The sequence below is a fragment of the Podarcis bocagei genome (genome assembly GCF_964188305.1).
Source record: "Podarcis bocagei genome assembly, chromosome: 8".
NCBI classification, from domain to species: domain Eukaryota; kingdom Metazoa; phylum Chordata; class Lepidosauria; order Squamata; family Lacertidae; genus Podarcis; species Podarcis bocagei.
This window is the reverse complement of record NC_138133.1, coordinates 50,149,774-50,177,062: the sequence shown is the minus strand read 5'-3', so window position 1 is coordinate 50,177,062 and position 27,289 is coordinate 50,149,774. Positions and strand designations below refer to the sequence as shown.

General features: G+C 42.2%; 1 protein-coding gene across 4 annotated transcripts in view; it reads left to right on the top strand.

Annotated features, from left to right (window-relative positions):
• The window catches only part of GAREM1 (GRB2 associated regulator of MAPK1 subtype 1), a 79,514-nt gene that overhangs the window by 2,140 nt on the left and 50,085 nt on the right, over window positions 1-27,289 (top strand). For 2 of the 4 annotated variants that reach the window (XM_081206793.1, XM_081206791.1), the window contains exons 2-3: window positions 6,727-6,857; window positions 19,379-19,519. In XM_081206793.1, coding sequence (XP_081062919.1) covers window positions 19,514-19,519 — 6 coding nt within the window. In that variant the 5' untranslated portion in view covers window positions 6,727-6,857; window positions 19,379-19,513. The remainder of the gene's footprint in view (window positions 1-6,726; window positions 6,858-19,378; window positions 19,520-27,289) is intronic. The other 2 variants (XM_081206792.1, XM_081206790.1) reach the window with 2 other exon arrangements.

Here is a 27,289-nt window from a genome sequence, read left to right as displayed (position 1 = left end):
TCTGCTAACTCCTTCTAATCATAATTTCTTCCTGGAATTCAACCCTTGATGTCATTATAACTTTAGGATTAAGCCTTTTTCTCTCACTGTATTACAGCTCTTGTGCAAGTCTCTCTTCTGAATGCCCTTTGCAATCCACCTAGTCTCCTGGTATTCACACATCTCCGTTTTCTATGATCACTGTCTGTTTGTGTCCAAGACTTTCTTCGTGGCTCCAGGAACTGGAAGAAGCAGTACATGGCAGAGGTTATGGGAATCTGTCCCCCTCTGCAAGTTGGAGGGTGACTCGTGTTGACTTCCCATGTAGTAAAGAACCCTGATTTTCTGGGAGTTTACATTGTTTGCGAGCCTCCATGATGAGGACATGAGGTTCCTTGCTTTGGGCAGTTGTCTTCTAACCCATGGACAGCAATGTGGGGAGGCTAAAGTAGCACACTCACCCCCACGTGCTGCTTTTCCAAGTTCCTGATTGTCTGAAGAGGGGTTAAGTTTCCAATTGATTCCTAATTTTTAAAAATGTGCAAAACACTCTTTCATATTGTCCTTCTCACAATAGACTGCTGAAAACATCATTAAATAGTATTGGCCCATTTGGCTAATGGGAAAAGTGAGATACTAAGGGGTTGACTTGATAAAATTCAAGATCTGCTCATTAGCAGCTGTTGTTTCCAAGAATTTAGAATTTCTTCACCTCTTTCACCCTGATAGAAATACATGGTATCTATGTGAATCTTGATATATCAAGTGATGGCAACACTGGACACACTTCAGTGATCTTGAATATCTTTAAAAGTAGTTAAATAGTTACTTCTGATGGTATACATAGAAAAAAATACTGCATTTGCATATTCAATAAAGCACAAGTGCTTCCGATGGCAAATAATCCAGCTCCTTTGTGTGAGTGTCCTAAGGACTATCTGCCCATATACACTTACGTAGAATACTTTTGGTTTAGCATGGAGTTTTGGAGAACTTGGAAGCTTCTTCACTACCTTGTGACATTTTTGTTGGATACAAATACTATCCAATTGTGGGTTTTAGACTTTGTGTGTATGTGTATATCGACCTGACCCTGATTGTTATACTTTGTCACTGAATAAATTAGGAAAGCCAACATCACCATCAAACTTTGCATTTAAAATAATTTTCTTAAGTGTTCAGTGTTATTAGCATTACTTTGATGCATTACAGTTTGATGCATTACTTTAAGAATCCTTACATGCAAAGATATATTACAAAAACAAAATAAACAGTTTATTTTAAAAAATAGAATCCCATCAATATTCTTGTGCTAGTCATTACCCCACTTTTGTACAAAAGGAGTACCTGGTGGTCATCCCATGAGTTCATAGTTTTGGGAAGATTTGAACTGGGATTCTCTGAGCCCACAGTTCATTTTCCTAGCCACTGTGCTCTGCCAACAACAGTATATTATAATCTGCCTTCCGTGCTGGCTGGGATTGATAGGCGATGTGGTCCAGAACCTCTGGGAGGCACCAGGTTGGCAAAGGCTGCTCTAGATCACTTGGACTGTTCTGTGGACTGTTACACATGTAGAATGTCCTTGGTTGGTCTGGTGCATATTGTTAACTTTGCATTGCTTCCAGAGCAGTATCTTTGTGAGGGGTTTTGCAGAAGACATTTCCTTTAGCATAAGCTTATTTTCACAACAAGGTTTTGCTTAAGGTTGTAGGAATGGCTTATGAGGAACGGCTAAGGGAACTGGGCATGTTTAGCCTGGAGAAGAGGAGGTTAAGGGGTGATATGATAGCCATGTTCAAATATATAAAAGGATGTCATATAGAGGAGGGAGAAAGGTTGTTTTCTGCTGCTCCAGAGAAGCGGACACGGAGCAATGGATCCAAACTACAAGAAAGAAGATTCCACCTAAACATTAGGAAGAACTTCCTGACAGTAAGGGCTGTTCGACAGTGGAATTTGCTGCCAAGGAGTGTGGTGGAGTCTCCTTCTTTGGAGGTCTTTAAGCAGAGGCTTTACAACCATATGTCAGGAGTGCTCTGATGGTGTTTCCTGCTTGGCAGGGGGTTGGACTTGATGGCCCTTGTGGTCTATTCCAACTCTATGATTCTATGGCAAGGCTTTACTGTCAGTATCTTTTTGTGCAGAGCTATTAATAAGACTGAATGAATATGAAAATAGCTCTAAATAGATGTGTGTGTGTGTGTGTGTGTGTGCGCGCTTTCCCTCTCTATGTTAATAATTAGCCTTGAATGTCTAAGGATATGGAGAGGGGGAGCAGACATGTGCCCAAATACATCCGGAGTTGGAAAGCCACGGCAAAGAAAACCACAGTATGCAGAACTTAAGTTGCATTTTACATTCTTGAGATAGAATTCATTTTACTTGTGCAGCATATTATTTCCACTGCAGTATCTTGGCCTTTTATTAACCATTGGTATTATTCTTTTTATGTGTGGACACTTCTGCTAGGAGCTCTCTGTGTGTATTTTTGCCTGGGTGACTTTGGAACTTCAGAAAGTACGCAATTAAAATGCATGAGGGTATTGGGAAGCCGTGTAAGAATCATTCCTGCAAGGGAATGTTGTGGAAACAATAATGAATGGTAAACAAGCAAATTGCAGCAAGTTCCTTTGAAAGAATAGCAAGCAGACAAAATAGGGTCTGAGGAAGGAAAACATATCTGTGGATCTATTAAAAAATGATGTAGAAAGCTGTGTCAAGCGAACACACACTTTTCATTGTGTAGTGTACACTTCGCAGCAGTGACTAATTACAGTAGAGAAAGAATTTTTCTCAGTTTTTGTATATTCATGCATTTTTTCACTCTAAAAGCAGTTTTCATGCTTTTTTCCTATATGTACACAAAAGTGCTGTAAAGGAATCTTGCATTGTTTAGCATGGCCCTGAATTTCTTTGTAGAAAGGAGCTCTTTTATTACAGTACACTGTTCCTTAGTTTCCTTGATGGCACTGTTTTGCCAGCAGAAAGTGATTCATTGGGAAAATAGATACACATGACATGCTGGTGTCTTGCATAAGAACTAGGGAGACATGCTGATGTTATTGGCTCCTTGAAAAGATATGATGGATGTGTAGAAAGCAGTGTAGTATTATACGAGTCCATTATTTTTCTGGCAAGATAGATTTTGAAAAGGAATATGTCCCACCATACTTAGCAGTTTGGATATAAGAGCTTTGGTTTTTTGGTTGACCAACACAGTCTGGGGCCTGTGAGCATGTTCTTGCCACAGGGTAATTCCTATGGCACTTAAATGTGGAGTGAGGCTTTCATTCTCACATTAAGGTATTTTGCACAGACACACTCATTTGAGGCAACCTACAAATGAAATATTGTGGCACTCGTTATGTGAAAACAAAATGTTGTAAAAAGCCTAACGCCCTTGCTTCTAAGAGCCGTGAGGCTGAATGTGGCCCGTTGTGCTCAAGTGAGTTCTTTCTCCTCTTTCCACTCATAATGGTTATAACTGCCTGACAAACTACTTCCTCCTGCTTCAATGAAATCCTTTGGAGATTTAATTGCTACTGTAGGTCATCTTCCAATGCAGTAAAGCTCATGTTAGCTCTTTGCCTAGTGATGTGATGTCTAAAGCTGCTTTTATTTTAAACAGCTAATTCATTTTTATTGATTAATATGGAATGGTTTCCCCCTTTCCTCTATCATAGCCTTCTACTAAGCCTTGTACTTTCTCTGGTACTTGAGGCAGTTCTTGTACTTCCTTTTCAATGTCTTTGAACCCTGAGATAACCACCAATTTTGGTATGCTTGAAACTGCTGTAGTAAACTTCTTGAAGTCCTTTTCTTGTGCCAGTAAGATGCTGCTTTTTTGTTAACCACCTTAGGATTGACGTATTTTAAAATGAAGAGCAGTATAGAAATGACTTAAAATAAGTGCTGTTCCTTCACAGCTACTGGCCTTGGTAGCTCCCACAGGTTCCAAGTACCATGTTTTTAAACAAATGGCTTTGGCTATGCCATTTTAACATGCTATTGTTAAAATGAGAACCAGGGCAGGGGAGCTGGTGTATCACGGCGGGAGGAGTGGAAGGTGGCGATTAGGCAAATCATTGGAGAGATTTGATAGGTCTGAACTGGGCAGGAGGCTGTGTAATGAGGCCATAATACTGACATGGAAGAAGGCACGTTTTTCTGTTTTGTTTTTTGAGGAGGTGGATTGGGGTCATTCCAAGCAACTTGTAATTGCCAAGTTGATGAAGAATAACTGTAGGCTGTGAAGTCCTATACAGTGGTACCCCGCAAGACGAACGCCTCGCAAGACGGAAAACCCGCTAGACGAAAGGGTTTTCCGTTTTGGAGGCGCTTCGCAAAACGAATTTCCCTATGGGCTTGCTTCGCAAGACGAAAGCCCATAGGGAAATCTCTGGGACAGCGGGGAAGCGCAGCGCATTTAGAAGCGCTCGGGGAAAGCAGCGCACTTCGCTGCTTTGCCCAGAGTGCTTTTAAATGTGGGCGGCGGTGAGGGAATCCCTTGGCCCCCCGCCGGACTTCCCGAAGCTCTTTTGAAGTCCGGCGGGGGGCCAAGGGATTCCCTCACCGCCGCCCGCATTTAGAAGCGCTCGGGGAAAGCAGCGCACTTCGCTGCTTTGCCCAGAGTGCTTTTAAATGCGGGCGGCGGTGAGGGAATCCCTTGGCCCCCCGCCGGACTTCCCGAAGCTCTTTTGAAGTCCGGCGGGGGTCCAAGGGATTCCCTCACCGCCGCCCGCCTTTAGAAGCGCTCGGGGGAACACCTGCCCCAGCCGCCCTGCTTCGGAACGCTGCTCCGAAGCGGGGCGGGGGGCGGGAACACCTGCCCCAGCTGCCGGGCTCCGGAGCGCTGCCGCGAAGCCGGGCGGGGGGGCGGGAACACCTGCCCCAGCCACCCCGCTTCGGAACGCTGCTCCGAAGCGGGGCGGGGGGCGGGAACACCTGCCCCAGCCGCCGGGCTCCGGAGCGCTGCTGCGAAGCAGGGCGGGGGGGCGGGAACACCTGCCCCAGCCGCCGGGCTCCGGAGCGCTGCTGCGAAGCCGGGCGGGGGGGCGGGAACACCTGCCCCAGCCACCCCGCTTCGGAACGCTGCTGCGAAGCGGGGCGGGGGGCGGGAACACCTTCTGAAGGCGGGCGGGGGGCGAAAGTCTTTGTCCCCCCTGCCTGCCTTCCCAGGGGCTTTTAAATCGCCCCGGACAGCGGAGAAGTCCTCCGCTGTCCCGGGCGATTTTAAAATGCCGCCCGCCAGCATTTTAAGATCACCGGCACAGCGGAGAAGTTTTTTAAAATGCTGGGGGTGGGAAGAAAAGCCCTTGTCCCCCCCCCAGCCTTCAGAAGAGGTCCGGGGACAGACTGTCCCGGGAACTGGTCTGAAGGCGGTTTCCCTAGGAACGCATTAATTGATTTTCAATGCATTCCTATGGGAAACCGTGCATCGCAAGACGAAAAACTCGCAAGACGAAGAGACTTGCGGAACGAATTAATTTCGTCTTGCGAGGCACCACTGTATTAGTTTCATTAAGAGAAAGCTAACTTCATGTGCCATGGGGAATATCTAGTACACCATTCACAATTATGTGTACAGAGTCCTGTATGTTGGGTACATGTTATATGTGCTGTCCACTAATGGGTTGTAAGAAGAAACATACAGCTCAGTCTTTTGACAGTTTGGAATACGGTACTGTTGCTGCTGTTTCCCAAGATATCCATTTCTGAAAGCATTTTGACCTGGTATGGTCTGCTGTCTTTCCCTGGCACATGTTATTTCCTTGGGGGAGGGGGAATCTCATTTCTGTATACGCAAGTGAGCTGAGCCCCTGTTGCCTATACCCAGCTTGCAACAGTTGCTTGCAGCTTTGCAAAAGTATAAAACTTCATTGGGGTGTAAATATGAATTGTTGGTTTGGTTAGGTGATGGTGCTTGTTTTAGTGAATGAATTTTTCATTAGTTTTTAGCCTTATAACAAGCTGCCACGAGAACCCCTGTTATAGCACTGGCCAAAAATAAAAGAAATACGTTTAAGTACATATAAACATAATTGACAATAGCACCATTCTGGTATGAGTCACGCATATATATTTTAGTTCGGTTCTGACAGTTCCCTTTGAGCTCTTGTGAAGTTCATTTTCAGGAATGAAAAGAGCCTTGGAGGAAAGTGCTTTTCCCTTATTGGCAGTATAAGTGTGCATTGTTCAAGGCTGCTCTGAGAGAGAGAAAGAGAGAGAGAGAGAACTATGTTGCACTTGAGAAGTAGAAAGGCTATTACAAGAGGATGTTGTAAGGCAGGCAGCTATGACTTGTGACCTCTGGTTAAACTGATCTTTTTAATAACTGCAATGGGAGATGGCTGCTGTTTAGAGGAGAGACCAGTTATTATTGTGTTGTAAAGTCTTATTCGTCCACATACAAAAAGTTCAGGCCACATTCCAAAGGTGTTATTTAGCATGTTATAAGGGGACAATATGCCCAGGGCCAAACTACATGTGGCGTCAAATCCATGATTTGATGTCATGCATCTCTCTGAAACAGAACACTACTATAAATAGCCATTGATAAAGACCGTGGGGAGAACCTTTCAACCCTTTCCTCACAGGCCACGGTCCCATCACTCCCTTCCCAAAGCTCCCATTGGCTTGAGTGGCTTTTGAAGATTTCTCTCTGCAGTAGTTCCCACTGTTTCAGAGGCCTTCCTCTCTGATTTGTTCCTTAATTATTTTCTTGCTTTTTTTCTTGTCTTACAGTCTGTAAGCCCACAGTCAGGGCCTGTCTTTAGATGATGGTGATGATGATTCTACAGGATCTGGTTGAGTTGCTTGATTTATACGCTGAGCAATATTTTATACAGCTTAATATTGCTTAATTAATATTTTCTGTAAGTTGCCTTGAGTTACTTTTGTGAAAAGAGTGATTAATAAAAATAACAAATAATAATAAACATAGCTTTTGTAAATGGTTTTCTTTGTATTGTACAATTGAATAGAGAAGAGGAGGAGCCTCCACTTGTTCAGTACCTTATGGCTCTCAGTGCCAGACTGTTCTCTGCAGTTTAGTCTGAGGTCTTATGCTGCAATCCTATGCAAACATATCTGAACCCCCACTGAACCCAGTACTTGCAAAGTAGATGTGTATAGACGGTTAGGCTGAGAATAAATTTGCCTCAATGTGTTTTGAGAGACAGTCGGATATGGGCAAAGGATGTGACTATAGCTTTCAGTGTGACGGCATTGCTTTATGTTCGATCGTGTGCAATCCAATATGCTGTATTGTGTTAACTTCCTGCTTCGGTAATAGATAAATTCGTGGGAAGCAATGCAATATGGCATCCTGCCATACGTAATACGAAGGTGGTATGATTGTGAATTCAGTCCTTCTCCCAAGTTAAAGCCTCTCTATTTTCTTTACTCTTCTTGAGGCATACTAAACATTTTCAAAATATATTAAGCAACTTCCCACAATGAATTGTTAATGGCCTAGTTTGCATGCAATGTCAAACCATAGTTAATGTTTAACTGTGGTCTAGCACCAGGGTGCAATGTGTTAGTGCAGGCTGCTGCAAGTCTCCCTCTTTGCTGGAAGCAACAAATTGAAAGGGCAGGTCAACACCAGAAATTTAAAGCACATCCAACATACATTTAAAGCACATGACACACACCCCTTGAGAACACCAGGAATCGAGTGTGTTTTAAACATTAAGTGTGCACCTGTGCATCTCCCCTAAACGTTTGTGTATCAGGGCAAGTGGTGGGCATGTGAGAACTGAGAACACACCCTAAAAACCAATTCATTTATTTATTTAAATTGATCTTATATCCTGCTCTTCCTCCCCAAAGGATTCCCGCTCCCCCACTGAAACTGTTTAGAACTTCCATAAAAAATCTCGTGCTAATATTTTACATCAATTTAATGCAGCGAGAAATCTGTGTTAATATTATCCTGCCTCTGCAACAGTCATATAGCAGCCTTTCTGTAATATGCCAAAGCAACACGTCAGGTTAATAGCATCCCCTAATGGAAATAATTGTCAATGAGCTCTAAACCATTTCCCAGCACATATACTCTAGTCAGGAAAGCCTAAATGAGTAAGTGGCGGAGCTGGACTGTAGTTGGCCAGTAGGGAAATCCTTATAGAGTAGGCAGGTCGAAAGGCTCAATTAAAATTCTCAGGAGGATGTGTCTGCAGATAGTACTAGAACTTTGGTCTGAATCCTTTGTTAGCCTGGGTGGGGTCTCAGTTTGATAAGGGGAACCAGGATATACCTGGCAATAATTGGATTTCTCCAACATTTCACCTTAATCTTAACCAGTAGAATTCAGGCTGATCATAAAAAGAGCCCTGTGGAATCAGACGAAAGGCCTCAGCTAGTCCAGAATTTTGCCTCCCACGGTGACTAAGCAGATGTCAAGAGAATTTCACAAGCAAGAAGACAAAAGGAACATAGGAATCTGCTTTGTACCAAGTCACGCCATTGGTCATCTAGCTTGGCTTTGTCTACGATACATGAACTGGCGTCAGTTGTCCAGGGGTTCAGACAAGAGACATTCCCAGCCCTGCCTGGAAGTGCCAGGGATTGAACCCAGGATTTTCTGTGCACATAGGAAATGCTCTGCCACTGACCTGTGACTCTTCCACCAAAGAGCTCTCTCCCACTGTTGTTTTCACTAGGTATAGCATCCTAGAGGTAATACAACAACCATCACGAGCAGTCACATTTAATAGCCTTTTCCTCCAGAATTTGTATAGTCCCCTTCTAATGCCTTCTAAGTTTGGTGCTGGGATGCGGGTGGCACTGTGGGTAAAACCTCAGCGCCTAGGACCTGCCGATCGCATGGTCGGCAGTTTGAATCCCCGCGGCGGGGTGCGCTCCCGTTGCTCGGTCCCTGCGCCTGCCAACCTAGCAGCTCAAAAGCACCCCCGGGTGCAAGTAGATAAATAGGGACCGCTTTATAGCGGGAAGGTAAACGGCGTTCCGTGTGCTGCTCTGGTGCCGGTTCGCCGGAGCAGCTTCGTCACACTGGCCACGTGACCCAGAAGTGTCTGCGGACAGCGCTGGCTCCCGGCCTCTAGAGTGAGATGAGCACACAACCCCAGAGTCTGGCAAGACTGGCCCGTACGGGCAGGGGTACCTTTACCTTTACCTTTAAGTTGGGTGCTGAAAAGTAGTAGAAGAGCAGTTAAAAACTGACCTTGAGCAAAACCCAGCAGATTTTAGGTTAAGCAATTATTTTTTTGTGGTGTGCGTGGTCGAACCGCATATTTCATTTCTTACATTTCTATCCCACCTGTTCCCCCGGGAGTTCAAAACAGAGTACATGGTCCCTTCTCATGTTATCCTCACAACATCATGGTGAAGTAGAGCTGGTGACTGGACCAAGATCCCTTTTGAGCTTCATGACCAAGTTGGATTTGAACCAGAGTCTTCCCAGTTCTAATCCAACACTCCTATCCTTGCATCTTGCATCATGCCATCCTACACAGTATATCCTCTGTGTGGGAGCCATTGCTACCACCTGTTGAATAAAAGGGTGCTTGTGAACTCAGTTAACCCCCCCCCCCATTTGCAGAGGGCTGGTGGGAGGCACTTTGGAACAGTTTGCTCATTGTCGGGTATAGGATCATATTGATGCTAAAGACTGTCCTAAAGTTGGTTTATTCCTGAGTACCTCCCATCTTGAATGAGGTATCCTAGAAGTGGTAAAGCTGCAGCCAAAATGAGTCAGGGACTGGAATGCCTTCGCTACAAACAGAGACTAAAGCATTTGGAGCCAAGGGCATAGCCAGGATATTTGTTGGGGGGGGGGCACAGAACCTTAGTTAGCTATGTATTTTTATTTACTTTTGTTGATTTAAGGGGACAGCTCCCCCCCCCCCACGGCTATACCCATCCTTGGAGCTTTTTACTTTTTAGCAGGTAAGAAAAGGCCAGGTAAGAGGGGTGGGGTAGATATTTCTAAAATCGTGCATGGTGTGGGAAGAAAAAAAATTCTCCATCTCCCATATTACTAGAATTCTACGTTACCTAATTAAACTGGTATAGCTTCACACAAGAAAAATTGCTTCTACATGCAGCAGATAACTTGTGGATTTTTAGCCACAAGGGGTAGTGACAGCTGCAGAGCTGGATGGCTTTCAAAGGAGGATTGGACAAATTCATAGAAGACATGCCTGTTAGATAATGTAGCTTACTGCAGGGGTCACCCACCTTTTTCGACCCATGGGCACATTTGGATTTTTGAGTGAGTGCCATGAGAGCCATCCACTCTAATCACTTCTCTTCCAGATCAGCATGTGTGCGCGCACGCACGCACACACACACACACACACACACACACACCTTGCTTTTCCAAGGGATCTGGGTGAAAGTTGGATCCAGTAGAATTAATCTGACCCCTGGAAAGCACATAGAGCTAAAAGAGGAAGGGGGAAAGAGTGCCACTCCTATAGCTTCCTTCTTCAGTTTTATGTACTTTGCATTGCAAGGGGTTGAATTAGATGGCCCTTGGAGTCCGTTCCAACTCTACAAGGCTATGATCCTATGATATTTTGCAGTGGGGGCAAGAGTTTACCATCACTTTATGGCCAAGGGAGCCATGAATAGAGAGATTTCAGAGGCTCTGTGAGTGCCAGATGGAATCCTCAAGGAGACCACTATGCTCACACATGCCACATTGCCAACCTTTGGCTTAATAGAACCACATATTTAAAAGGTATGTGGTGTTGTTTTTTGATGGACATAGTATAATTAAATAAGTTACTACAGATAAAAAAATTCTTTTTTCTTGTCAAAGCACTGTCTTCTAATTAAATGTGTTAAAATCTGTTGCTTTCCTCAGTGTGTGAAATTTCAGGAACAGGTATACTATGTGAAATAACTGTCAACCAAATGATATTTAACCCGCCCCCCCCCTTGATTTAACACATGTTCAGTTAGCAGCAATTGGCGTAAAGCTGATCAGTAGCAAAGAGGAAGTAAATCTAATCCGTCATTTAAAAAGATAGCAGCTTTTTCATACCCTTTAGTTGAAATATGGCATTACTAAATTGTAGAACAACTCAAAGAACTTGAACAATACCTGAAAATTCGATGTAACTTTTATGCTGGTTTACATCTGTCTTTGAACCTTCTCTGAACTTCTGTTCAAGAGGTCAGTTCTTCCTAAAATGCAAAATAAGAACAGAAAATACTGTCCAACTCCTGCCTCCCTCCTCCCTTCTGTTTCCCTGGCCTCTAGCCAAATCAAATTATCCCTCTGTCAGGCTCTCCAAATTAGTTCAGCATTCACATGGAGGGAAATTTTTCAATACATTTGGTAATTAATTGTATTGGACCATTTACCCATTGCACAAACAGACTGCAAAAACTTGAAAAATAGGATATGTGTTGTGATTTAAAAAGCCAAACCAAGCCAAGTTCAGTATGACTCGCAGTTAGAGAACTTTGGCTGAAAAGACAGCAAATATATTCAGTGTTTCCTTCTAATGTAGGTCCACCTAAATGGGGAGTTTGGGTCTGCTGCTAGCCAACCTGCCTCTTCATAACTGGGAGGGGGGAAGCATTTCAGAAGGTAAATCAGCTGCATTAGAGAGAGAGAAATTACTTTCTACTGGGGAACATAATCCTCTGCTTCCAGAATCGAATTGTGAGAACTGTGTGTTCATCTTCAGGGCTGGTTCAAGGTTTCCATACTGCTGAGTGTCTCCACATCTTCTGCAGTGGGCACCAGGAAGCCTGAGCTCTAATATGTCATCCTTTCACCCTTTTGCTCTCAGAGCAAACTGATGAGTTGATGGGACTTCTCCACACAAAGTAGAGGGAAAGAGGATGTGGGAGCAATGAGAGAAGTTGTAGCATCGTAGGGAAAGACAAAGGAGAGTGGCAGCGGTCCAACCCATGCTACCTAGTGCTGCCAAGCTTCTGTGTGGGCGCTCATTTGCAGAAGCCATGGGGAATTCACTGATTCCTATGAATTACTGTCACATGAAAACATCCAATTAATTGGAGAGAAAAGCATAAAGTCATTTGGTATTCAGTGCATTTTCACTGGAAGAAAGCTGACCAATGTTTCAGTATTAGGGCTCCTGCGCCTTGAGTGCAGGAGCTGTGAACCTTTAGCCCTCCAGATGTTTGACTACAACTCCCATCATCCCCGACCACTGGCCATGCTGGCTAGAGCTGATGGGAGATGGGGTTGGCATCTGAAGAGCTACAGGTTACTTTCTTCTCCAACCCATGGCAACCCATGGGTTGATTTCTCTTTTTTGTGACAGCCTGCACACTTTATCTAAAAAAAACTAGCTCTTCTTAGACAAAACGTTTTCCTTCCTCTGTTCCACCTTTCCTATTGTGTGCCATGACTTTATTTTACAAAAAAAGAATGCTCCATACATTGCAAAATGTATGGTTTGCCTTGGCACTTATTTAGATCTGAATCACTGCAAGTCTTGTTATTACCAGGGCCTTGTAGCATGACAGAGTTATTGTTATGCTTACCAGTAAGAAGAGCCTCTTAAAGGGCTAGCTGGCTTATGAGTCAGTATTCATGGTCCTAGTTCCCCTCTGGAAGAATCAGTTGGTTGGAAAAGCCTTATACAAGCTAATAGTCCTACAAGGGGAGAATAGAACTTAAAAACATCCAGCAGCTCTTTAGCTAGCAATACTAAAGTCTTATGAATATATTCATAAAGGCCACCCACCCACATTCATTTCTAGGTTCTCCAGCCTTTGGAACTGCATACTTTATTCTTAGCTGTAATTCCTGCATTACAGGGGATTGGACTAGATGACCAAACCAAAGTACAAAAAAACTTAGGAGATGTTTCTTTCATCTTTCTACTGACTAGGGGGAGAAAAGCTTTGAAGGAAGTTTCTTACTATTGAAGGAGGTATAACAATAGTAGCCATGCATTGTAAATAAAACAAAACATTTGTGAAGTTCTATTGATCAGAAAATTAACATTGTTTGGTTCTTGGATTAAAAAAAGAAGGCTATTTTAATTTGCACATGTGCTTCAGCTGTTAGCAAAAGGCTTCAGTTCCTTTTTGTGTCTGAAGCACAGTAGGTGTCAGGATTGTAAGCAAAAAATGAATGTTTATATTAAAAAGGCTCTTGTGACATCTAACAAACAGAGTATAAATGGTGATATACTACTGTGCTGCTACAATACAGGAATTATTTCAGCACTGTAGTAAATTTTGCCAGTGGAGTGTAAAGACATCTAGCTGGCTGGCTGCCATCTCAAATAAAAGTGGGAAAAATAAAAAAAAATGGGTCACTTTTGTCTTGTTCAAGTCAGCAGAGTTATTTGCAGTATGCAACACAGACCCCCTTTAAATGTCATCTTAGTTGCCTTTGTAGAATTCAGTTACATTGCTCAATAGTACTAAAAAAGAACAAAGAATATACATTTGCTTTGGCCGAATGTATTGTGCTCCTCTGCTTCTCTCTGAATGTCAAATTGTGAAACAGGATCACCGCTAATATACTGTAAGAATGTAAAACTGTGTCTGTTCATAGTCCCCCTCAAATACTGTTGAGTGGCCCTCATACCAAGAAAGCTCATCTTGATACAGAACTTTCTCCTCAGGGTGGATGAAAGGGACAAAGCGTTTGGCATTGACAGCTGCTTTTTCCCACAGTTAAATTTTATTCATTCCTCTTGCTGCTCTATTGAGGTTAAAGTCAATTCAACTAATGGACAGACTTCAAAGTTATTATAGATTGCCAGTGATCTCCTCATTTCTTAATTGACATGAAGTTCGCAGTCCCTGAGCTTGGAGGGACAATTCACAGTATGCATAACTTGCTGTGACACTGTGATATGTTTTTGAAACGTAGTACATAAGTACACAGTCTGTTAATTTTGAGGCTTCAGATATTGTTGACCAAAGATGGTCAAAGTGCACAATAACTGGCTCCTGCTTCTCTAGTGTTATCCTGTTATCCCAAGTGTCCAGGACGAATAACAGTCTCAAAGAATCATAGGCAATCCCAGCAAAAGAAGTCCGGTTGAATGTTATAGTGACATAATCACACTCCTGAAACCACAAATATCATTTCTAGGGTTTGAAAAAAGTTTTAAGCAAAAGGTGCTTACAAATTCAACCATGCACCAAAAAGCATGGAACTTTTAGGTTCAGACATCCATCTTCACTTCCATACCATGTAAACAATAAACTTATTGTGCTGCCTTAAAGCTAGACTCCAAGCTCTTACTGTGTGGCCTCATTTACGTGTGTTGAAGAGATGCATGAGTACATGACAAACACATGTACATTGAGGAGAAACACACAGTTATGCACATTTCATAGGACAAATTATACTTGCATTACACTTATGATGGGGGAAATAGTAATCAGACAGCAGATCAAAGTTTATAAACAATTGCAAATAGCAAAAAAATGGATTAATGTGCAGGCTGTTACAGAAATAAAAAATTGATTATACAGGCAGTATTTAAGCTAGCTTGGCAACTCTTTGGTAATGGCTAAGGGGTAGTAAAATTATAATTCCAAATATGGAGAGGAAAAGGTAACAAAAATCAGGCAGGCAGGCATAGAACTGAATTCGTTTAAGAGGAAAGAGGGGATACAAATGTTTGTTGCTGAAAGGCAGCTTAGGTAGCTGTGAGAGCTAGAGAAAATGGAGCATGGATGTTGTCTGTTCAAAGGCAGGAGGAATGGAAAGAAGTTCTTTATTATAGGCACTTATCACAGTCACCATTTTTGTGGGCATTTTTAAAATAAAAAAATCAGCTTTTGCTAGGCTTATATCACATACAGCATCCTATTTCTGTGAGTGAATGAGTCACTTGTTTTCTTACTTTTGTAAGTAAAACAACTTTTTATGGTGGGGGAAATGCGCTTAATGTCACTCTATATTTGGTACCTTTCAAATAAATTGGCTCTAGTTCTGCCTGGCTCACTGTAATTAGAAAACACTTTGCAGCCATGATCCGGAAATTTTAGGTGCTGCAAGTTTTTCCTTATATGTGCCAAGCTCACCTTCTCCCACACTGTGGGAGCTTGGTTTAGGTTTCACTGTGTTGGAGGCTAAGCTGGAAGTTCTTCTAGGCGCTGGGAATGGTTGGTTGGTGGTTGGAAATGCAGTGTGTTTTATCGGCATAGTGCAGTTTCCCTTGGAGGCTGGTGCATGGCCATTTAGGGTCAAGGTAACACTTTTCCAAGGTTCATCTTGACCAACCAGCCCCCCCTCACACCCACCTCTTATATCAGAGGTTTTCAACCTTGGAGTCCATGGCTCCCTTAATCAACTACATTCTTTCTGCGGCACACCTGTGGGGCTTAGGAGCCCAGTTATGTCACCCCTTGCCTGCAGAGCTGGCAGCCTCTCACCCTTTTCAAACATCCTCCCTTGTGGAGTGTTCCCTCAGCCTCCTCTCCTCTCCCTTCTCTTGGGAGTTCTCCAGGCAGCAGCAGCTGCTGTCCCTGGTCTCTGAGCTGTCCCACCCACCTGCCCCAAAGAGTGGTGTCTCCCAGAGGTTGGGGGCCCCAGCCAGGTTAGCTTTCTGAAGTGCAGGGCAAGTGTACTCAGCTGCCCCCTCCCCTTTGCAGGGCCTGATGTGCTCATGCAGAGAGAGAGAGAGAGAGAGAGAGAGAGAGAGAGAGAGAGAGAGAGAGTCATAGAGCTGGAAGGGACTCTAAGGATCATCCATTCCAACCCCCTGAATACAGGAATACAGAGAGAGAGAGAGAGAGAGAGAGAGAGAGAGAGAGAGAGAGAGAGAGATTGCCAGAGTGATCTCATTAGCCTAATATTTATTCCTTTGAAGGAACCAGATTGCATTCTTCCTTGCTATAGCTTCCCTCAAAGATCATATGCCAAACTATGTGGGAGTACAATTAAATGAGCCGGAGTGGGATGTATTTCACATCTGCTGGTTTCATTCCTACGTAGGCATAGAAAATTTCATCATTATGAATGGAGAAATAGGTCTGTTATCACTTGCTTCCATTCTAGAGCAATGAGGCAGTGCCTTTGAGCTTTGTTTCTAGAAGTGTAAAGGCAACATCTTTCTCTATCAGTATTCCCGTATTCGTTGGCTTGGGAATTACAGTGCTTGTCTTTAGCTTGGTTGTTTATTTTAAAGATTCCCTGAAGTTCCTCCATAGTAAGTGTTCAACTACTGAATTGGCATTGTGTTCTTGGGTTGTCTTGCAGCTTATAATAGGATCATATCTACAGCTCCATTTTTATCCCATTGATTTGGGGGAAGAACATATTTTTGTCATCCCCCCTTCTCAGATTGATGGAGTGTTTATGGATTTGTAGGGCAGAAACATAGACTGAGACTATTGGTTATAGGGTTCTTAGAAAATAGGTTTCTGCTCTGGTTGCCACCCTCTAATTAACAAATGCAGTGTGCATTTTGTACGTAGAGAGAATGGTTGCTGGCAAATGGTACAGCTAGATGCCATCTTAATGAATGTATTACTAATGAGCTTTTGTAATATTAGCTCATCAACACCCTCACTGTTCCTGTCCAGTTTTAATTATGTGTGGCAATCAAACTTTGAGAAATCATTATACAAGCACTACAAAGGCCGCATCGTTTTTTGGCACAGGGCATTCTGGGATGGTTCTCCCCACACACACACAGTTTTTACATAGCATGCAATCCATGTTTGTGTTATTGCTTAGCAATTCCTGAGCTTGTCTACGTTCTAAAAAGATTTCCAAAATCCAAATAATGAACTTTCAGGAGAACACAGAGAAATATAGTAGTGTTTGCACTTTCACGTTTGAGTGCTAGCAAAATGCCAGTAGCTAGTTGAATCATTGCACAACAGCCTGTAGGCAAGAAGTGCTATTTCTCACTGACTATAAAAACATGTATTGAAGTGCATGAGCCATATGTCTGAGTTAAAAAAAAAAAGTAATTAAATGTCACATTGACTATATTTGTATGAAAGATTTGAGGATGTCTGAGATACCAGAGAGATGTAAATTGTTTTGGTAATGCATTCATACTTGATAATAGCAGATGAATGTAGAAATAGCCATTTTGAAAAAGGGAGTGCTTATCAGTGTGCTGCTCCACATTAAACAATTGATTATGCTCAGACTAGTGTGCTAAGAATTAAGATTCCTGAGGTTTATAGAAAGATTAAAACAGAAATGGGCATTACTAAAGTTTCTTTTACAAATAACAAGCTGTCTTTTGCCTGCCTGTATTGTAAGATGTGAGGAGTATATGACTCGCATGTTATATTATTGATGCATTATTTATATTTATAAGCCATGTCCTGGCCCATAGGATTCCAGGGTGTACATAAGAAAATGATTAAAAAACCAATAATTTAAACAACACTTAAAATCATACTGTGTCAATGAAAACAGTTCACCAACAGCATCAAAAATAGCCAAACTCACTCACAGACATTGTCTAAAATGCCTTTCTGAACAGATGCATTTTGTGGTCTGAATAACTTCGTTTTTCTTTTAAAAGTTTTGAGGTTGTACAGGTTGTTAGGTGGTCTCCTGTCATGTTTTAACTAGGCCCAGATCTGGTTTAGCTCCACATACAATAATGCGGAACACATTCAAACCATTTCCAGGGTTGGAGGTAAAATAAAGGAAATAAAGATGCATGGCAGAGAGGAACAAAACAAGTCAGTTAATGATGATGCATATTGATTGTCCTGCTGTCTTAGCAAGTTTCATCAGGTTTGAACAATAGGGAAGACTACTATCTTGGGGAAACTGCATTCATAGGAGCCATGGCAGCATACTTCTTTCTACGGGCAGAAAAACACTTCACCAATCTGGTTGCAGAAAGAATATTGGGTATTAAGGAAAACCTCACTGGATGTGCTTCCCTAGCATCCAAAGAGAAGAATCGTGTAGCAAAGTGTGACTCTCCTTGGTATTCATATCCTGGATTTTTCCACTGCCTGTAGCAGAGAAAGTGTGCTTACGTGTAGGCAGATGGGTGTCTGCCCTGGACTGCACTTTACAAGTGTGCCACCCAAGAAGGGAGAGTAGGAAGGAGGTACAAGTCACGCAGAATCACCACAAGCGCAATATTCAGTGACCTGGTTCCCAGACAGGAGGGATTACAAAGCACCTAAATTACATTGTGCTATAGCACCAGTAGGTGTTTCACAACAAAAGGATTGGCTTGAATCAGAAAGCAGGAATTTGGGATGGGTTGGGAGAGGATGGGAAATGCAGTAAATTTCCTCCTGAAATCATAAAACATGTCTACAGAAAACCAGTGCCAAATTGAAGTATTAATAAATTTCTTTTGGTCTCAGTTCTACTAACACATCTTGATCCATTCTGCCCCATTCCAACAGAGAGACATTAAAAGAATTAGAAAACATTGTGACAGGATAGCTTGTTTCTAATTATATGGGTTTGGCTCCAGCCTAAGTTACAATTTCAACTAACTTAGGCCTGTGCCAGCCTGCTTGGTTTCTTCCAAACTAAAGTTTAGGAATTTGCATGACTTTGCCATGATTTATCAAGATGATTATGTTTTCTGTGTTAACATAGGTAATTTCAGCATATAATGTGCATTCAGTTGGATCCAGAATAATAGTAGCCTTGAAGTAAAAGACTAGTAGACAATTTCTGAAGACACATGGCTCAGATGGATGGCATAGGATGGCTCATAGGATCAGGTGTTTTAATGGCATCTCCTTACCAGTGGAGGGGCACAATTACTGCACCCCCAACTCCAGTGATGGGAACAGGAGCATCCTTTGACATGGTCCTTTGTTGATGGCATTAATTTTTATGAAATGGGTTGTTGTTTTTTACAAATGGAAAAGATCCCTGCACCGAAAAATATAACTGTGGGGGGAAATGTCATTATGGAACATGTTCCACCCTACATCACTGTTTACCTATCAAAAGCTGGCTTCAGAACACAGCATAGCAATCCAAGGATCATTATTATATTCCTGAAACCTATAAAAGAGGCACAGCTTGCACCTTTTTTTTGCTTTGGAGAGAGTAGGGAAAGATGAGGAATTTCAATGGAAATTGAAGATGGATGGATTTGCCCTGCTTGCCAGACACTGAAATGGCAATGACAATAGGCCAGAACTAAAAAGTAACAGTATCATTGTAATATATATGTTTGCATTAAGTTCAATAAATCTTGCTGTAACCCTGTGAGAATTTGGCACTGTAGACCCACAATGCAGATGCAGTCCAAAAGCTGAGGCAGCTATTTGCCTAAAACCACATACTAAATTCATTGCAGAGATTAGATTTGCACCTGGGATTTCACAGATCCACCAGTTGGCCACTATACTAATATACTATAATATATTAGCTTCAAGCATTGTATGTGGTATCTGAAAGTATTCTACATGTTGATTATGGTATTGATTGTTTGCTCTCTTTTTTTCTTTTCTTTTTTTGCAGGAGAAGCTATAGAAGGTCTTAGGGAGAGTGATTACCTTTTGATTCATTCATGCCGACAGTGGACCACAATTACAGCTCACAGTCTGGAGGAGGGACATTACGTCATAGGGCCGAAGATAGAAATCCCTGTGCATTATGCTGGTAAGTGTGGCTTTGGCTCTGAACTGCAAAATAAAGGGTGACTGAGTTGCCCACCAATTACGCCAGCTTTTTGGCTGCTTGGCAAAGGAAAGCAAAATTGACAGCAAAGGTGACTATTACTTTAACAAAATAAGTGCAGAAAAGGAGCTGTATAATTCCTACAAGCTGATGATACACACCAGTATAAACTGCTAAATCGTGATTTTAACTAGGAAAGCTTCATTAGCTGCTGGAGAAAAGTGGTACAAGTCTCATGCAAAACAGTCATCCAAAGTTGTTTTGAAAAAAGATCAGGTGCCCAACTACATCATGCCTGAAAATGTACTGAGCCACATGATAGCCTACTTATGCCTGTTCCTGGCAGCAGTGCTACGTGCTTCTGAATAAGCATGTGGACTTGGAACGGATGCCAATCAGGATCATTTTTTAAAAAACTTACTTTCTCTTGTAAACAACTATTGTTTAGTCTAACCTATGACATCGCTGCAAGTTCATGCATGCCTTCCCTTTCTGCTGAGTTCTAAGAGTTCCCTGTTGTCTGGAATAAATAGTTGTGGCCAGTCTGTTGCTTTTCCTGGGGACTTTTTTCATTTCTCTTTCTCCCTCTGTTCAAGGCTCACTAGGCCCCTTTTTAGTGCAGGGTTTTTTAAAAAAATAAAAAATAAAGTGACAGCTATAATTTGAAATTTCCTTAGCTGCATTTAAGCTTCCTTTCTCTTATATCTTTTTAAAACTGGGTCAAGACTGCAATTCTAATCAAAACATTGTCCTTTTGCTTCACTGTTCCAAAAGGTCCCTTGGCCTGCAACAATGAGTGTACTGGGGCAATCATGTCTCTGCTTAAGAAGACAAGATAGGAATGAGCCTCAGAATCACCTAGGCAGCCCTTTTGATCCTCCCATTGTGCAAGCAAGTGAACAGAGCAGGAAGTCTTCCATTAATTATAGTTAACGATAGTTCAGACAAAATGGGAAACTATAATTAATTGAAGAGTTGCATTTAGGGAGGGGCTATAAGCACATTCATAGCACGACTTACCACACTGAGTTATGATCATATGAACTCTTCCACTCATTCTTAAATAGTAGCCTCCTGTTTTCAGCAATATGTGAACTATATCTTTTTTTCCTCTCCTTATAAAGGAAAAATAATTATAGGGTAGGGGTTGAAGGGACGGGGACCTGGGGTAGCGTTCCCCAACCTACTGTCCTCCAAATATTGTTGGACTATAACTCCAATCAGCGCCAGCCAACATGGCCAGTAGTCAAGAGTGATGGGAGTTGCAGTCTCCCATCTTTAAATAAAAAGTGTTATTTAGGAACACAACTGGCAACAATAAATCCTATTAGCATTTTACAGTACCGAAATTTGCCAAAGTTACTGGTACATCTATTGTGGGGCAATCAGAGGCCAGTTTCCTACTACGTACACTCAGTGGCTCTATGGATCAGTTGGCAGGCTTTTTCTTGAGAGACTATTAGACTTTAACTGCAATTTAAAGAGTACCTCTGAGGGCCTTTATAATTTGATCACCATCTGATAATGTTACTTGTGTTTGTCATAATGTGCTCTCTCTCTCACCCAAACAACTCATTTATGAATTTAGTGATTCTGCAAGGAAACTAAAAAGCAATACAGAGGTGCAATTCAGATGAGTAGTATAAAAAGCAACTTCATCTTCCACATCAGAGGCACTTTCTCTTCCTATCTTCAGTTTCTGAATCTTAATCCCCTGCATTATATGATACAATTACTACAGGGAACTCACTCAAAGCAGTTACTGGTGTGCTATATTTGTTATGTGGTTCCTGCGTACATTCCACTTGTAACATTTCTTTCCTTTTGCTTCCCAAACCACATCTACACCATCAGCAGAAAATAGTTGTAAAACATTGATTGCCATGGCCTTTCCTGAAGTCCCGTGGTTATGATTGCTGTGTTTTCTTCTGCTACAGTTACCAAGATTCTTTGGAGAAGTTATTAGTGTAACTTTGTGGTGCAGATACAAATCCATGAATGGAATCTAGAAATTGAGTCTCTACCCAGTTCAGTTTAGAATGATTAAAAACAGAAGACCAGCACTACATATAATAACTTATATACCCATGTGGAAATAAGATCAAAAGTATTGTGCATAACGTGAAGTATATATGGGATATATGCAAAAGAGTAAATATTGCAGAAGTTCAAAGGCAAGAGTTTGCTCTTGTTTGACAGTACACAGTGTCTTTTCCCAGGGTTAGTGATGCCAAGTCTGTCATCATTAAAGAGTAAAATTCTGTGTCAGGGAGTTAACCATGTTACAAAATGATTAAAGGAGCACTTGCTACTCAATATGCTTTCTGAAAGAAGTGAACTTTGTTTCCTGATCCAGCTCAAGGTTGAAAATGGAGTGGATTGACTTAAGCATTTTCCGGCTTGTGTGTGCCCATGTTAGGGATTTAAGAGTGTGGTTGACCTCTTGAAAGAGCAGTCATGCATTTTTTCTGCTTGCCTCAGAAAAGCAGAAATTATACCCATGTAGAGCTTCAACGTGGATCTATGCAGTGCCTGTGGTTGATGGATGCTGCTCTAGGAAGAGGAGAGAGAATATGTGTCTTGTATGCAGGCGTCTTGTGACAAACTTTAAAGGGATACAAGTTCTAAATCCAGAAGAGGGAACAAGGAGTTGATAATATTGTTGCCCAGTTTGTTTGTTTTTATTAAAGTAATGTATACACAGACCACTTCCTGTGTAAAGATCTTGAAGTATAAAATTCCAGTGAAGATAAAATGTTAACATATAAAACCAAATTTATTAAAATATACATAAAATCCAAATGAAATGGATGAGTCAACTAGTTGGGATAAGCCTGAGCAAACTTACTTTAACTGTCTTTGGTATAACATTTTATTTATTTTGTACAGTTTATATACTGCTTGACTGTAAACAACAACCCTCAAAGTGGCTTATTGCTGCATTATTCAAAGGGAGGGCAAAGTGGCTACATGTGAAGTCTAGGTTCTTCCATTGTGCCATTCAAGTGCCTTAAAATCTGACTGCCATGGTGGTGGGGACTACAGCAAGCTCCAGGTGATCTGCTTCTTTATCTTAAGAGCTGCTAGAGGGGAAGAGAAGGAAGTTCTTCCCCAGAACCATCTCCTAGATCTCTCTGTATGTTGGGTCTTAGAATGCATACGCTAAAAAAAACCAGCCCCTTAAATCTTTTAAAACCCTTAATGTTCAGACCTTACTATAACCCTCAAACATAATTTGAGAACAAGCTTGAAGCCATCCCATGGTATCTGGGCTTTCTGCCAGATGGGGGCATGCTCTGTCACAAGGCATCTAGCTCTCTTCCTACTTCTTTGCAATGAAGAGTGCCACCACGGCATCACACTTCAGTGAGATCATTTGTTTAAAGTATTAGTTTTAGGTGAGGGGAACTATTCTGCCTTATTTACAAAGAAACACACTACGGTGTGTTGCAATTCCTTGTTTACAAAGAAACACACTACAGTGTGTTGCAATTCCTTCAGCCTACAGAGTAGCTGGAACTACTGTTAGGGCATTAACCTTGCCTACAGCTCTTCTTGAAACTCTTTAGGGTTTTTTCCAAATTGGTGGGGGAAACCTAGCTATTCTTTAATTTTAAAAAAAACAAACACAACCCTAAAGAATAAAGCTTACTTCTTTGTGTTGTATGGAGAGTGATAGATGCACAGTGCCTCTGCGTGCAGTGGAAATAACATGATCAGCACATGTCTTAACATGCTGCTTTTCTGAATATTTTCAAAGTTTCCCCCTGTGCAGCTATACTTGGCTAAGCTTGAATGCTACTTTGTACACAGATTTGATGAGTGAAGCAGTTGAGCTGCAATGAATCATTGTCGGCTGAGCTAGTTTCTAAAAGGATTGGACTACTACTTTGGGCACACTGTGCTATGGTGTCTAGATCAAGGGAAGTAATAGTACCACTCTATTCTGCCTTGGTCAGACCATACCTGGAGTACTCTCTAGTTCTAGGCACCACAATTTAAGGAGGATATTGAGAAGCTGGAACATGTGCAGAAGAAGGCAACCAGGATGATCAAGGGTCTGGAAACCAAGCCTTAGAGGAACTTTGGAGGGAGTTGGGTATGTTTAGCATGGAGAAGAAGAGACAGAGATGAGATATGATAGCCATCTTTCTATTTATCTGTACACCGGTAATCATATCATTCATTCTGATTATTAGTATTTGCCCATGCAACAGAAGCCTGTTACACCAAAATGCAAGCAAGTTAATAAGCTGCCTTGGGTGCCCTATGGGATGACCTTTGCTGAGAGGGGATGGGGGGGCAGTACAACCCTGCTGATTCTCTTGGATGTCTTGTGGCTTTTGACGTTATCAGCTGAATGGGCTGTCCAGGCTGGGTGTAGGAGGCACCACTTGGCAATGGCATCAATCCTAATTGGATGTGCTTTGTCCGTTCTGGGAAAACTTGTGGAAAACATAATTAAAAATAAAAGTACGAAGCATTTAAGAACAAATCTTGCTGAAGAAGAGCTGGCATAGCTTCTGCAAAAATGATAAGCATAGGGGTGATTTAGTGGGCATTGTGTAATCTGCCCTTTCAAAAAGCTTTTGATAAAGTTACTTGCCAAAGACTGCTGAGTAAACTTAGCAGTCATGGGATAAAGACAGATGTTCGTCCACACATGCATTGGTGGGGACTGTTTTATGGACAGCATTTTAATTGGGGGGGGGGTTAGGCAGGTGTTTGGCATTCCTAAGCAATAGATTTCCAGGCAGGCTAGAACCTTGAAGCTTTTCTGCTTAGAAAATGCTATAGGGCAGAATGTTAAGTAGGGGACAAGTCTTTCCACCTGGGGGGGAAATGCTGGCTATGGACACAGGAATTTGGTGTTTTATTTCAGCATCGCCATGCTTCCACTGCAGATTCGTATGCATGTATATTGCTTTGTGTCTGAAGCTTCCTAGTGAGAAGAGGAGGGTAATCACTGTGCCAAATGAATAATATTTGGGTCAGGGCAAAAACTTGGCAGGGAGCTAATTATGTGAGCCAAGGTTGCTTCCTGCAAGGATCACTTAACAGCCAAGCATAAAAGAACAAGAAGGGAGGATCTGGGCATGTGTGGGAGGAAGAGGGAGGATGAGTGAGACCCAACAGCTGGGCTCCAGCTGGCTAGGATTGTCTTAATCCTGGAAAAAGAAAACTAGCCAATCTTGCTTCTACATTTGTCTGTTTGCTTGCCATAGTGTTTTCAAGCCTTTAACACTGCTATTAAATATAATCCCCTATTATGTAATCTGTAGGTGTCTACCTCTCCATTATCTCTTCCTCCATAGTCATTTCCAACTTTGGGCATAAAATTATAGAACTAGAAATTACCCCCTTGAGGCTACTCTTCCCCTCCCCCCACCCTCCCTTGCCGTTTTCTGGGGGTGAACTAGGAATATGTGTGCTCTTACATAGTCCCTGCTTTCTTCCAAGTGTTTCCAGGGTGGTCACATTGGAAAATGGAGCAAATGCACCCACTTTTCTGCTCTTCTGTTTCTGGAAAAGTGCTGGAGACCTTCCTTCTATTTGTCCACTCTACTTCAGAGCCTAGTACATCTGTGTACCCCAGATGTATCAGAATGCTTTGAACCCAAGACTGCTCCAATTCTTTTTTTCCCCTTTCCTTTCCTTTCCTTTTAATAAGTCTGCTCAGTTCCCTTGCCTGCTCCTCACATTTCTACCCTTGCGTGTTCTTTCATTCATAAACCCTGAAGTCTCTTCCTGGAATCATTTGTCTTTTCTACTCCTTGTTATCAGACACTCCTTCATAACATTTCCTCCTTTCTTGAACTATGATTCTGACAGCAACCTGAAGGAACAGGTGCATAGTTTGGGCGAATTCCTGGATCTAGTTCTGTCATTAGAGGCACCCGTTTCCTCGGTGGCTAAGATCAGGATAGTTTGGCTCACACACACACACACAGGGAACTTCAAGGTTGGATCTCTGCAATGTAATCTATGTGGGGCTAACCTTAAGCTTGATCTGGAGGCTGCAGCTGGTGCAGAGTGCAGTGGCTACATTGCTAGCTCCTAAACTTGCTAGTCTCCTTCTGGGCCAAGTTCAAGATTCTGCTACTCAAACATAAAGTCATGTCATTCATAGATGATAGATAGATAGATGATAGATAGATAGATAGATAGATAGATAGATAGATAGATAGATAGATAGATAGATAGATATAGACCTGGTTACTCAAGAGGCTGCCTTATCCTTTACCTCTGTTCACTCTCTGAAGCATGGCCTCCCCTCCTCTCCTCTCCTCTCCTCTCCTCTCCCCTTACAACTTTGTCTTCACTGGGGTTGTTTCCCCTGTTTGTAAATTGTTGTAGCAACGCAACTCTCCTCCAGCCACCTTTCAAAATCATTGGTAAAGGAGACCAGATACAGCCCTTGGATCCCAGAAATATTAATTCCACTGGGGAAGGAACTGTTTGAATTGAATGGCTGTTTCAATCTGTAATGGATTTGGGACTCCTGATGCTTTTAAAAGGCAGGCATTGAAAACACCTATGGTGTCAGGTTACGTCATACTGTTCAATGTTTGCTCAGATGTGTATGTGTGCACGCCTTGGTCTAGAGAATGCTGGTAGGAAGTGTGGTTGGAATACCTCAGTCAGCAATCTTCCCCATGGAAACCAGAAGCGCTTCATGTCTGGGAGTCAGTGCCAGGCACGTCAGCCTGGCCTATTAAAGCAACTGACATCATAGATTTCTCGGACTGTGACTGAATTGTGGTACTAGGCAGCGGCTGTTGCTGAACTGAGGCTCACTGCTTAGCGGTTCATTGCGAACAAATACCTATTGTGTGCATTACACATAATGTACAATCACTGAAAAGTCATCTATAATGCTAAAGCATTTTCTCTATGCATTGTGGGGAGAGAGGGGGGGCTCCTTCACTGCAAGAAACCAGAAAAATCGAAGTAGTCTGAAAGCAGACCGGAACAGATGCACTGTTCGTTCTCAATTAACCTGGATTTATTTAAAGTGTCTGAGTACTAATAATCTTCTTGCTAGTATAGCAAAACACTACCTGCATTGCTCTCTATGTAGTGTGAGAGAGCCTGGGGAAAGTGCATGATCCATTGTCTCTAACAGTTGCAAATAACAGATGGCAGCATAATGTGATTCCGTATGAATCCTAAGCACTTTGGCCTTTTATAAATTAGGATTTATCAAAGAGCCTGCTCTTTCCAGACAAGTGTTGGTGACCCACTGACTATAAAAGTGCACCTTGCAACTTAATAGCTTTTCTTTCACACAATTGGCTTCCTGGCCAGACTGAAACCTTAGCAGGAAAAGGATTCTTTTAACATGAAAGCAATTTTGTGAATTTATTAGCAAAATTATTCATCTCTACTGAACTTCTCCTCCTCTTCCTCCTCCTTCTTCTTTTCATTTGATTGATTGATTTTTAAATGCTAACTTGTATTACTTTCCTTCAGGGCAAGGACATCAGCCCTGTGACCTTCCAAAAGTTGTTGGACTACAACTTCCATCATCCCAAGCAATTGGTCATACTGACTGGGGCTGATAGGAGTTGTAGTCCTGCAACATCTGAAGGATCACAGGTCCCCCATCCTTGCTAGATAGAACAATATCACCTTTGATTTCTCAGCAGGACTGCACTCATGCAGAGATGCTGATGTACATGGGGACAAAACATGATGCCTACACTCACATTATCACCAGCAACTCTTTACCTCTGTGATATCCAGGGCTTA